Source organism: Diceros bicornis, chromosome 5, assembly GCF_020826845.1.
Source record: "Diceros bicornis minor isolate mBicDic1 chromosome 5, mDicBic1.mat.cur, whole genome shotgun sequence".
In the NCBI taxonomy this organism is placed as follows: Eukaryota; Metazoa; Chordata; class Mammalia; order Perissodactyla; family Rhinocerotidae; genus Diceros; species Diceros bicornis.
The window spans coordinates 45,710,896-45,723,674 of record NC_080744.1 but is presented as its reverse complement, the minus strand read 5'-3'; the positions used below and the strand labels follow the sequence as shown (position 1 = coordinate 45,723,674).

Here is a 12,779-nt window from a genome sequence, read left to right as displayed (position 1 = left end):
AAATTATTGAGACTATTGTTCACTTATGAGCCAAATAATGAAAAATGGTTCATTTCCTTACTGGGAAAAATTTTTTTTGTTTTTCCTATATTTAATAATTGTCTAATTTCCTCATTTGCTTAGTTTTATTTGCATGTCCAACTAAGCCTTCCCATACCCTACGACAACTCTATAAAATCACCCTCGATCCATTTTTCCACATGGTCAAACAAGTCAGATTTATCAGTTCTTTTTTTTCCTGATAAGATTTATCAATTTGATTTTTTCCCACCCTCTTCTGGTTCTAATTCGCACTCAGTGTTTTCTAAGCTGCTGAGTGTCATGGGTGTTATGTTGGGAGCTCCTTTCACAAACGTTCTATAAATACCCAACTCCTCCCTCCTGTGTTGCATTTCCCATTTCCTAGTTCCCATGTCATCTTCTTTCTTGGTTTACTCCCTAATTTTGGTGAGTTACATCCTGTAGACTTTTAGACTTTGCATGTTTGAGAATGTTTTATTCTATCCTTACATTTGATCAGTTCATTTACTCTAAGCTAAAATTCATTCCTATTTTTAATACATTACTCTTTGGTTTGGTTTTTTTCATTTAGTATGCTGTACACTTAGTGAGCACCTTTCAATCTGAGAATTCATGTCTTCACTTTGGAGAAATATTATTTTAAAAAATTTTTTCTAATGACTGTGTTCTGTTTCTCCTTACTAGCTGGATATTGGATTTCTAGAGTTGATCTGTAAATTTTCCTATCTTTCTCTCTCTTACTGTCCATCTCCTTTTTTTTTCTTACTTTATCAGAGAGTTTTTCTAATCCTTTTACTCAACATTTTGTGTTAGCTATTATATTTTTACTATCCAAAAGCTCTTTCTTATTGTTTGTTCCCTTTTTTGCAATCATGTTCTATTCCTTAATCTTTTCTTTTCTCTCTCTGAGGACATCATGACTTCTTTGAAGCATTCTTCTCCTCTCAGCATTGTCTCTGTTTCCTCTAAGTTCCTTTTTTCTCTTTGTTTCTTTGTTTGCTTCATGTTGGAGGCTTCCTTCCAAAGTCTGATTCTCTTTTGATGCCCTATCCTATTTAAGAGTGAGTCACTAAAAAGCTGACTAGAAGCTTTGAAAATGGGCTTCTAATAGGGTCATAGAGTAGCTGGAAGATTTTTGTGGGAGAGGGTCACCAAATATCAGTATCTTTAGGTCTTTTCTCTAGGACGGTTCCGTTTCCTCTGAGAAGGCTCTTCCAATATTCCTGGTGGGGTGTGGAGTGGTAAGGCTGCCAGTGTGCTAGAGCTGACCAGAGGAAGGGAGTTGGGAATTTCACTGTTCAGACACAGAATGTCCTTTAATCCCCAGTTTTCAATTCTATTCTCGTCCTGCCTTTCTCGGTGCTCAGTGTCCCCAAGTCCAGATGATCTCTGGTTGTTTTTCCAGAGACTCCTGCAAAGGTGGGGGGAAATAGTCTCCTTACTCAGCCAGGTAAGAGTGGGCTTTTTTTCTCAGCAGTGAGAGTCTAACTACTTTTAAATAAATTTCAACTCGCCATGTCACCCTGCTTTCTATGGTACCAGATGCCTCTAATTCCTAAACCTTTCCAGAGAGCAGTGAGTCAGTTTGCTTTTCTCCCTCTGCAGGCACTTGGCTCTGACCTGTCTCCACTCTGCTAAGTCGTGCACCATCCTTCCACCCACTTTCCATCTTTGTATCCTGTGGTTTTTGGTTATTTATGTCTCCTTGATTTATCAAAGATAGAGCTTGTCCCTCCTTTTCTAGTTTTTCCTATTGTTCAGGGATGATTTTTTTTGAGAAAAGAAGAATGAATGAGGGACAGAGTAGAGATATCTTGATTCTGATTGAAACCAGGAGTCTCTAGCCTTTTCTATTTCATAGGCATTTATCACACTATACTCTCTTCTGTCAGTTCTATTCTGGTTCATAATTTCTGTCTTCCAGACATTCTGGGTGACTAGCCATCTTGCTTTACTGGTTTCAGACATGCAACATTAAGTTTATTAATGAATTAACAAGCTACACATCTACTTACCATATTCTATTTGCAGTAATTGTTGTCTGCAGTTGAATAGGGTATACTGAACTGAATATACATTTAATTGGGAGGAGATTATTCATCAATTGGGAGACCATTAGTCCTCAATCTCTTTGGGGACTTGTTTTTCTTATCAGATAGGCTGATTATTCTGTTTGCCTTCCTGCCCCTCCATTCTCACACTTCTCCGTATCCCGGGAGACTGACCTCTATGGATGACTCCCCTTGCCCATCCCTACTCACTGCCATTCCACCCACCTCACTCTTCCCGTGCCTTGATGCACTTCTGGCAACATTACTCTACAGCCACAGCTCCTGAAGTATAATGGCTTCAGGCTTCACAAAGGAACCCTTCCTGGCTGGTTCCCTTGACCCTGCCCCTACCTCTGTAAATAGTCTCTTTAGTAAACTCTCTTCAGCTATCCCTGTGTGCCATTTGTTTCCTATCAGGACACTGACTGATATATCAGTAAAAAAAAAAGATTTTTAACTAGCTCATCTCTAAAGTCCCCCAAGTTCCTATGTTCTATGATTTTTACAAAAGTTAAGTATACAGTTGGCACTTAACTAAAGACTCTCAGCATATTAGGGGCTTCCTTTCTATCAAGATTCTATCGCACCATAGCAAAGAAACTCTCCAAATAATTATGCTCAGCCCCCAGAAAATAAAAGCATTGTCAGTACAACTTAGACTAGCAGGGAAAGCTAGAATATACATATTGTTCCCTTTAGGTAATGGAGTCAGATAGTTCTGATAAAAGTACATTTGCTACTGTTTATTCAATTTTTTTAGTTGAGGTATAATTGACATACATTATATTAGTTTCAGATGTACGACATAATGATTCGATATTTGTATATATTGCAAAATGGTCACCATAATAAATCTGGTTACCATCTGTCACCATACATAGTTACAATCTTTTTTCTTGGGATGAGAACTTGTAAGATTTACTCTCTTAGCAACTTTCAAATATGCAATACAGTATTATTAACTATAGTCGCCATGCTGTACATGCATTACATCTCTGTGACATTTATTTTATAACTGTAAGTTTGTACCTTTTGACTCCCTTCACTCATTTCACCCACCCCCACCCCCACCTCTGGCAACCACCAATCTGTTCTATGTATCTATGAGCTTGGTGTTTTTTTGTTTTTTTTTTTTTTGAGATTCCACATATAAGTGAGATCATATGGTATTTGTCTTTCTCTGTCTGACTTATTTCACTTAGCATAATGCCCTCAAGGTCCATTCATGTTGTTGCAAACGGCAAGATTTCATTCTTTTTTATGGCTGAATGATATTCCATTGTCTGTGTGTGTGTGTGTGTGTGTATATATATATACGTATACATATATATGTATATATATATACATATATATATATTCTTTTGTTGGTGTTGTTGTTGGTTTGGTGAAGAAGATTGGCCCTAAGCTAACATCTATTGCCAATCTTCCTCTCCCTGCCCAAAGAAGACGGTCCCCAAGCTAAGATCTGTGCCAATCCTCCTCTACTCTGTATGTGGGACGCCACCACAGCATGGCTTGATGAGCAGTGTGTAGGTCTGCACCCAGGATCCAAACCCGTGAACCCTGGGCCACCTCAGCAGAGTACACAAACCCAACCAATACACCACCAGGCCAGCCCCTACACCACATTTTCTTTATCCATTCATCCATTGATGCACACTTAGCTTGTTTCCATATCTTGACTATTGTAAATAATGCTGCAATATACATGTAGGTGCATATATCTTTTCAAGTTAGTTTTTTTGTTTTCTTCAGATTAATACCCAGAAGCGGAATTGCTGGATCATATGGTAGTTCTATTTAATTTTTTAAGGAAACTCCATACCATTTTCCATGGTGGCTGGACCATTTTACAGTCTCACCAACAATGCACAAGGCTTCCCTTTGATCCACATCCTTGTCGACGCTTATTTCTTGTCTTTTTGATAATATCCATTCTATCAGGTGTGAGGTGATATCTCATTGTGGTTTTGATTTGCATTTCCCTGATGATTAGGGACGCTGAGCATCTTTGCATGTTGGCCATCTGAATGTCTTCTTTGGGAAAATGTCTATTCAGACCCTCTGCTCATTTTTTAATTAGGTTGTGTTTTTACTATTGAGTTGTATGAGTTCTTTATGTATTTTGAATATTAACCCCTTATCAGATATATGATTTGCAAACATTTTCTCTCATTCAGTATGTTGCCTTTTCATTTTGTTGATGGTTTCCTTTGCCGTGCAAAAGCTTTTTAGTTCGATGTAGTCCCACTTGTTCATTTTTGCTTTTGTTGCCTTTGCTTTTGGTGTCAAATCCAAAAAATCATTACCAAGACCAATGTCAAGGAGTTTGCTGCCTATGTTTTCTTCTAGGAGTTTTGTGGTTTCAGGTCTTACATTCAAGCCTTTAATCCATTTTGAGTTAATTTTTGCGTATGGTGTAAGATAGTGATCCAGTTTCATTCTTTTGCATGTGGCTGTCCAGTTTTCCTAGCATCATTTATTGAAGAGACTGTCCTTTCTCCGTTGTATATTCTTGGTTCCTTTGTCATAAGTTAATTGATCATATAAGCATGGGTTTATTTCTCGGATCTCTATTCTGTTCCATTGATCTATGTGTCCGGTTTTATGCCAATATATTTGCTATTTTTGACTTTGAAAACACAGAGACAGCCAGAATTAATTCCAAAGATTCAAGCATTTCTTTTTCTTTACCTTCTTTTCCCTTAGATATTCACTCCATCAAAGGTCCAGAAAAATGAAAAAAGAAAAATTTTCACCAATCCTCTCATTAAAAAAAGAAATGAATTCCTTGACCTCATCGCCACTACAGACACCAGATTATTTCTTTTTCCAGGCATAGCCAGACTTTTTATATCTACTGAACTTTTCCACTTTCTTACCTCTCATAGACCCTGCAACCCATTCCTATTTTAAACTGCTCTTGCCAAAGTTTTGTTCAACTTCTTTGATGCTAAATCCAATGGATACTTCTTAATCCTTGTCTTACTTGACCTCTCAGCAGCATTTGACACCACTGCCACTCCTTTCACAAAATACTCTCTTCCTTGTCTTTGCTGTTCTCTCACCTTTCTGCTTTTCCTCCTAATATCTGATTACTTCTCAATCTCTTCAGTTGACATCTCTTCCTCTGCCCATAGCTCATATGTTCATGCTTGTCGGAGCTCTGTCCAAATCTTCCTTATCTTTCTACCTACACTTCTCTACTAGATGTTCTCCACTTCTGTGGCTTCAAAAACCAGTTATATAGGGGCCTGCCCAGGCAGCTGCGGAGGCCCAGGGTTCGCCGGTTTGGATCCTGGGTACGTACTAACACACTGATTGTCAAGCCATGCTGTGGTGGTGTCCCATATAAAGTGGAGGAAGATGGGCAGGGATGTTAGCCCAGGGCCAGTCTTCCTCAGCAAAAAGAGGAGGATTGGCAGATGTTAGCTCAGGGCTGATCTTCCTCACAAAAAAAAAAAAAAAAAACAGTTATATACTAATAACTCTCGAGTGGGCCATCTCAAGTCCAGATCTCCCTCCTGACCTTCAGAGAAATTGTTTATACCTAATACTAGATAACTCCATCAGTATGCCCACAGATTCCTCATACTCAACATTTCAGCTTCCCCTCAAACTTATTTTTTCATCTACATTCCTTATTCCAATGAATCACACCATGCCAGAGACCTGAGTATAATCCTTGACTCTTTCCTGTTCCCCATCTCATACCAAATCAATGACCAAGTCCCATTGATTCTGTCTGAGATGTACCTTAAATCTATCATCCAGTTCTCTCCATTCTCACTGCCACTCCCCTAGACCAAATCATCTCCCTACTTCTAATATTGTTACCCTTAAATGGAGATGTTATAATAGAGCCAGGGTGATCTTTCTAAAATACAGATATGATCATGTTACCCTCTTCCTAGAAGCCTGCAATGGTTTTACACTACTATCAGGATAAAGCCCAAATTCCTCAACATAGTTTACAAGGCCAAGCATCTGGTCTCCTACTCTGTCATCCAAATTACAATATGCTGTAGCCAAATTAAGCCCCTTTTATTTCCTTCAATAAGCCATGATCACTCTTACTCTAGATATTTCCACATGATGTTCCCTCCACCTGATACATGCCTATCCAATGTTCCCAATGTTATCATGCTATCAATATGTCTTGACTAACATCTACAAATCCTTATGTCTCAGCTAAGATGTCCTATGCCCTCTAAATCTGGATTAGCTCTGCTCCCATAGCACACTACTTATGCACTTATCACACTCTATTATAGTTGTCTATTTACTTGTCTCTAGTCCTCTTTTCGATCATAAGCACTGTGAGTGTTAAAACTGTACCCATTGGGGTTGGCCCAGCGGTTTAGCAGTTAAGTTCGCGCACTCCGCTTAGGCAGCCCAGGGTTCACAGGTTTGGATCCCGGGCGCGGAACAACGCACTGTTTATCAAGGCATGCTGTGGCGGCGTCCCGTATAAAGTAGAGGAAGATGGGCACGGATGTTAGCCCTGGGCCAATCTTCCTCAGCAAAAAGAGGAGGATTGGCAATAGATGTTAGCTCAGGGCTACTCTTCCTCAAAAAAAAAACCTGCACCTATTATATTTCCAATGCCTTGAACATCACCTGGCACAAAGCAGCCACTAAAGAAAGAATGGCTGAATGATGAACAAATGAATAAACAAATAAGACATCGGATTAAATGTAGTACCAGTGAAAGGACATTTTACATGTGGACTTCCTTTCCTTTGCTTTCTCTCCTCTCAAAAAACAAATAATAACAAGTTACCATTCTCTCCAAATAAGCCATTGCTTACAAAGAGCTAATTAATATATAGTTCCATATGACAGCTACAGAGAATTCTGTCTGAGCCTTTGTGTTCTCCTTCATTTCTCTCTTTCCTCTTACATAAAAAATTTTCAAACTGAAAGTTTAAACAGGCTTAAGAAAGACTAAGCATGTGGCTGACTTTCTCTTGATCTGTATGATGCCCAGTCTGTGTTCCCAAACCATCCCCAAACTTGGTAGAGTATGTACATGGGACAAAAAAGAACCTAGGATAACATTTTATTTGAACCAGAACTCCAAAACGTTAATTAAAGTTGAGCACACCTGCTCTGAACTGCAAAGTCAGAGATTTATGTGAACTTGTAAAGTTGAGGCTTTCTGACCTCTTGTAGGATTTATATTTCGTTTAAATAAGCATTTCTTCTTTGTAATGCAATATTGAAAAAAAAAAGTTTATTTCAGTGACTAACCTGCTGGCATAAACAGACATGCTGTTCAGTTCCTTTGTTGCCTGGTCTTTACTCTTTTTACCCACTGCTTGTCAAATATTTAATTTAAGGTTTGGGGTGAAAATAAGCAGGCCCAACTATGAGGCCTAGAATTTCTTGCCCTAACCTTAACTTGTTAATGAGGTGATCTAAAAAAATATCCATGCATTCAAACTCCACACTTAATCTAAGAGCTTTTTAATACATTTGTTCACAGATCTGCTTACTGTTTGGATGGTATTTATCACAAGCAGGACTTGTTCGATTACAATGTGTGCCCACATGCACAGTCCTTTCAGATAAGACAGTTTTCAATCAAAGGAAGGCATTCTGATTTGGAGAGTCAGATGCTAATGCCTCTAGAAAGAGAGGGTTCTGTGAGGCTAACGCATTCAAGTCGGTTACCTTGGATAGGTTCATTCCCAGCACCGTGAGTGTCACCAAGCCAGCACAACAGACCAAAGCACTGGAGCTAGAGAGGCCAGAACTTGGTGGGATGTTTCCATCCACCAAGCAATTCATTCCAGTCAGGTCACTGAGACCAAAGTGTTCCTAAGAATAGAGAGGAAAACAGAACTAGTAACTTCTGTGTCGGATTCAAGGAGTAGCAAAACGTTCTTTCATTTCCCATAGAGCAAAAGTCTATCAATGGACTCATTATGCTATTTATAGAAGCGGCTTGTGCCACTGAATTTAGTTGAGCCTATACGTGACATTTTATTTAGTGGCTCTTGGCCACAGGATGCAGTAATCTGAAGATTACTTTCTACTTTGTTCAACAAAAAGCTACTGATTCATTTCCTAAAATTGCCTTGAATGATCTCTTTCTTGAATATTAATTGATTTGAACAAATATGGAAAAAATATTAAACAATTATAATTCAACTTCTCAAGTGGCAAGACAAGAAATACACAATTATTAGGAAGGCAGTTTAAATCTCTATGTAGCACATCCTAACGCTCTGTGATTTGTAAAAGTCTAACACCGAGCAGTGGCTTATTTCTACAGCATGTCTTTCTTCAGAAGGTCCCCTGAAGAAAAAAGTGTTCCAAATTTCCTCAGTTCTGTTTTACTTACAGAAAAACCTAGGCACCAAAAGATTAAGAGACTTTCCCAAGATCACATCTAGGGAGTTGGACGTAGGATCCAGGTCTCTGATTTCTGGTTCTGAACTTCTCCACTGCAGTCAGAAACCTGGGCCAGCAACCTGTCACTGTGATTTAATGTAAGTCTGCTATCTGAGGAAATCCAGATTTTTACTAGAGTTTATAGATACAATTTAACCATATGGTAGCTTTCAAGACAGCCAAATTAGAATTCACCCACAAATGGGAATGCAGACTCTAAACAAAGCAGGGAGACTCCATTTCTACAAATAAGAAAGCCCAAAGAAATAATCAGACTCCAATCTAAGGATGGAAAGCTCTAGGATACTTAGATGAATATCTAAGATGAGGACACTTAGGATGATATCATATCATAACCTTTGTGGTTTAGCATTAAAAATAAATTCAAGGCCACCACTTCCTCAAGAAAAAGTACCACCATGTTTGCAAATTACTCAAACAGCTCAAGACCAAAGTACGAAATACTATTATATTACATAATTATGCATTTCATCATATGTATTATTCCAGGGAGAAATTTCAATAAACTAGTCAGAATAACGAAAGTAAAAACTCTGCAAATAAAAGACTGCTTTTTTTCCTTAATTTTTTTGTCCTTTTTTTCCTGAGTTGGCAAAACTCAGGCACCACAAAAGAAGAGATTCAGTTGGATGAACTTCTCTTCTTGATTTCAAATCATCTAAAAATTTCCTTTCCAGAAATACAAACAAATTATAAACTGAAACACTGCTGCTGCCAATGCCCTTTCATACAGAACATCACACAGCTTGTTTAAAAAAAAATACTTGGAGAACGCTATATATTTAACCATAAACTGATCCACAGGGTGTCTTGAATGTGAATCATACTTACAAACTTATCATGCAATGTTTAAATTAAAATGTACAACAGATTCAAGAACGGAAATGGGTTTTGCCAAATTCTGTAATAGCTGTATCCCAAAACATGTTCAATTTAATATAAACAGATTATTCTCTGGAACTTTCTAGTATTTGAATTTGAAGGTTTCTGAACAGGCTAACATTTAAGTTACTTTTCTGCCAAAAATTCATTGTACAAAACTGCTTTTGCAGATAAGTTGTCAAACCAAAAAAGAAAGGCTTTAAGACCTGAAATTCTCAAAAACAACACAAAGTAACATGCATTATTTAGGTCACTTTACCCATATGCTACAAAAAGGCATGCTGTTATAAGGAAGATCAAATTGCATTTGCCAAGCAAATGCTTCCAAATACCGTAATTCCCACTAATGCATTTGATAAGGCAAATGATTTGAACATTTAAAACCTGCCAATAGCTTTTCCCATAACTTATTACCATGTGTCTAGGGGGGCGGCGGGAAGAAAGAAAAAAGTGAATGCGGGAATTCTAAGACCAGAACTACCATAGTTAGAGTACAGGACTACACATCAGAAATAAATGTGATGCACTTCTGTAATGGATATGCCACTGAGTCCTAGGCTACTCATGACAAAGTTTCAGATAGGCTCGCCAGCCAGTAAGGAATACAAGCTCTCTAAATCCATCTAAAACATGGATTTTAACAAATCAAACTGATTTAGCAAATCAATTTTTTTTGTCCTTCATATTTTTTTAATTAGGGGAGAAAGTGGGAATATTTCGTTTTCTTGTTCTTGTACATGACAATAGAGACGTTCAAGGTAATTATTCAATGTTTCTAGGAAAATACTTATTCTAATAAATTTCACTACATCCTTTTTTCAACTCCATCTGAAGAAGTAATAGCAATACCAGTTACCATTTATTGAATACCTACTATGTGTCAAGCACTGTGTAATCTTTGCAACAACTCTTTGTCGGGATAGCAATGACATCATTTTCCAGATAACAAATCTGAGACTTAAGAGGTTAAATTAACACAGCTGGGTAGAGCCCAGATTCAAACCCAGGGCTGTCCTACTCTAAATCCTATTACCGTATACATCTATATATCCCTAGAACAAAAAGTAAATTATATTACTAGAATGTATCCTTCAAAAGAAAATTTTAACAAAGAGTTAAAAACCAGAAAGAAGTTTATCAGATGCATCTGATTTATGAACAGCCACTACTGCCCCCTGTGAACACTACCATATGAACAATCATTTCTACTCCATCCCCTGAAAGACACAAATTAGCAAAATAGAACAGAAACATCAGTTAGTATTGAAAGGAGACAAAAATGACATAGTAAATAAAATAAAGCTTGATGTAATACACATCATAATCTCAACTGCTTGTAGATGCATTATAAACTGATTTACCTGAATTCCTTTAAATCCACATAGGAAATAGTTGTGCCACAGAGGCTTGGTTTTGTCAATCTGAATGTTATTAGCACTAGTACTAAAGTCCCTGCAAAAACAAAAGACACCATTAATTTAAGCCTACAGGCCTGTGCTGCAAAATCGATGGCTGGCTGCTGCCATCTTGTGCCAAGACAGTGATACTGAAATTTCATTTTTCAGTTACTTTCAATATATGTGCTTCACAGTCTACCCAAAAACAACAAACATCTCCAGCTGCTAAAAGTTAAGAGAAGAAGTTATAGTGACCTTAATAACTACACTACTTCCCAGTGACCCTTTTTACTTCCTGAAACAGAGAGGAGCCAATATATTTTAGCATAATCTACACCACTTTTTATTTCATGATGGTCTTTGTTAAGCTGGTGTAAACCACATAAATGCTTATCCTTTGGGCCTGCTGTTGGACACACTTCTAACCGGAACAGAAGTACTCAAAGCTTTCTTTCCCCACACTCTCTGCCACCCATCTGATTTCACCATCTGCACAGTTTAAGAAAAAGAAGGAAGAAACAAAACAAATAATGATTCTAATGGATCATAACTCATTGAATAAGATTCCATGAATCCACACTGATACAAATTAATAAATGAATAAATAGATAAATGAAGGAGAAGGGAAAGCTCTTCCTTAGAGTAAAATGCCAGCTAATAGATGTGGAAAAAATGATGAAAATCAAAAAATCGCTATTTGGCAAACTCCATGATAATTGTTTCAGGAAAGAATCATCAAGGAATGCTAAAGTTAGTGAATAAAAATTTGATGAGAAACAAGATATTTACACGGACTCAAAGTATTTCCCCACCAGATACTTATTGCAAAGGGAAACAATAGTAACTTTATGGTTAAGAAATCTGGCAGACACCACCTTAACCAAGCAATAAAAAATTAACATTACCAGTAAAGGGACATCACATGCCTCCTTGATACAATGCCCTGAAGACACATCAGTTGATATATGGGAATTCTTTGTACTATTTTTGTGACTTCTTTTGTAAGTCAGAAATTATTTCAAAATAAAAACTAGATAGGCTTCTAGATCAGCCAAAGGACAAAATATATAAAAAGCGGGGGGGGGTGGGGGGGGGCGGGGCGGGGATCAATTAAAGAGTAAGGACATAAGCAACATTCCCCACATTGACTGAGTGCTTTTCATATGATTTACTGAATACCTACTATGTGTCAGTCATTGTAGTAGGTGTCATCCATGCATTATCTTAACTCAATAAGATGGATACATCGTCGCCTAAGAAAAATATTTAATGACCACTTAAGTATCTAAGACATTCAAAGGAATTTAAAGGTAAAAGGCAAAGGACTTATCTTTTAAGCGTCTGTAATCTAGCTGAGACAAACATGAACACAAATCACTACCACACATCACCGTCATGTGATGGTGTGTAATATGGAGTGGTGTACAAGGCCAAGAGGGTATCATTTCTGTCAATTTATCTCTCGTTTTCCATTTCTTCTATACTTCCATTGTTTCTTTTCCTTGTATTTCTGACTGCCACTTCACTTTGGTGGTTTTCTGTGATGATTTTCTCAATTTCTCTTTATGTATGATTTGTGACTCTGGTCTGATTTTTTGTTTAGTGGTTACCATGAGGTTTGTATAAAAGATCTCATAGATGAGATAGTCTACTTTCTGATAGCCTCTTATCTACATTAGCCTAAGCAGGTTCCATCCCTTTCCTCTTCCCTTTCCATGTTTCTGTTGTCACAAATTATTCTTTTTTGTGTTGTGAGTTTGTAAATAAATTGAAGGGTTTATAGTTATTTTTTGGTGCTGTCTTTCCCTTTATCTTTCATATAATTTAATTTATTTAATTGTTTGCTAGCCTATTCTGATAGAGAGCTGCAATTTTCTGATTTTGTCTGTCTATTTATCTATTATTTAAAGCTTTGTAAACCTTTGCACTTTTGTTTCAAGTAGGAGGGCATCCTTCATCATTTCTTGCAAGGCAAGTCTAGTGGCAATGAACTCCCTCAGCTTTTGTT

General features: G+C 37.5%; 1 protein-coding gene across 4 annotated transcripts in view; it reads right to left on the bottom strand.

Moving 5' to 3' along the window:
* The window catches only part of GALK2 (galactokinase 2), a 135,032-nt gene that overhangs the window by 85,013 nt on the left and 37,240 nt on the right, over nt 1-12,779 (bottom strand). For 3 of the 4 annotated variants that reach the window (XM_058541540.1, XM_058541539.1, XM_058541538.1), the window contains exons 4-5: nt 10,736-10,826; nt 7,749-7,895 (exon numbers count right to left, since the gene is read on the bottom strand). In XM_058541540.1, coding sequence (XP_058397523.1) covers nt 7,749-7,895; nt 10,736-10,826 — 238 coding nt within the window. The remainder of the gene's footprint in view (nt 1-7,748; nt 7,896-10,735; nt 10,827-12,779) is intronic. The other variant, XM_058541541.1, reaches the window with a different exon arrangement.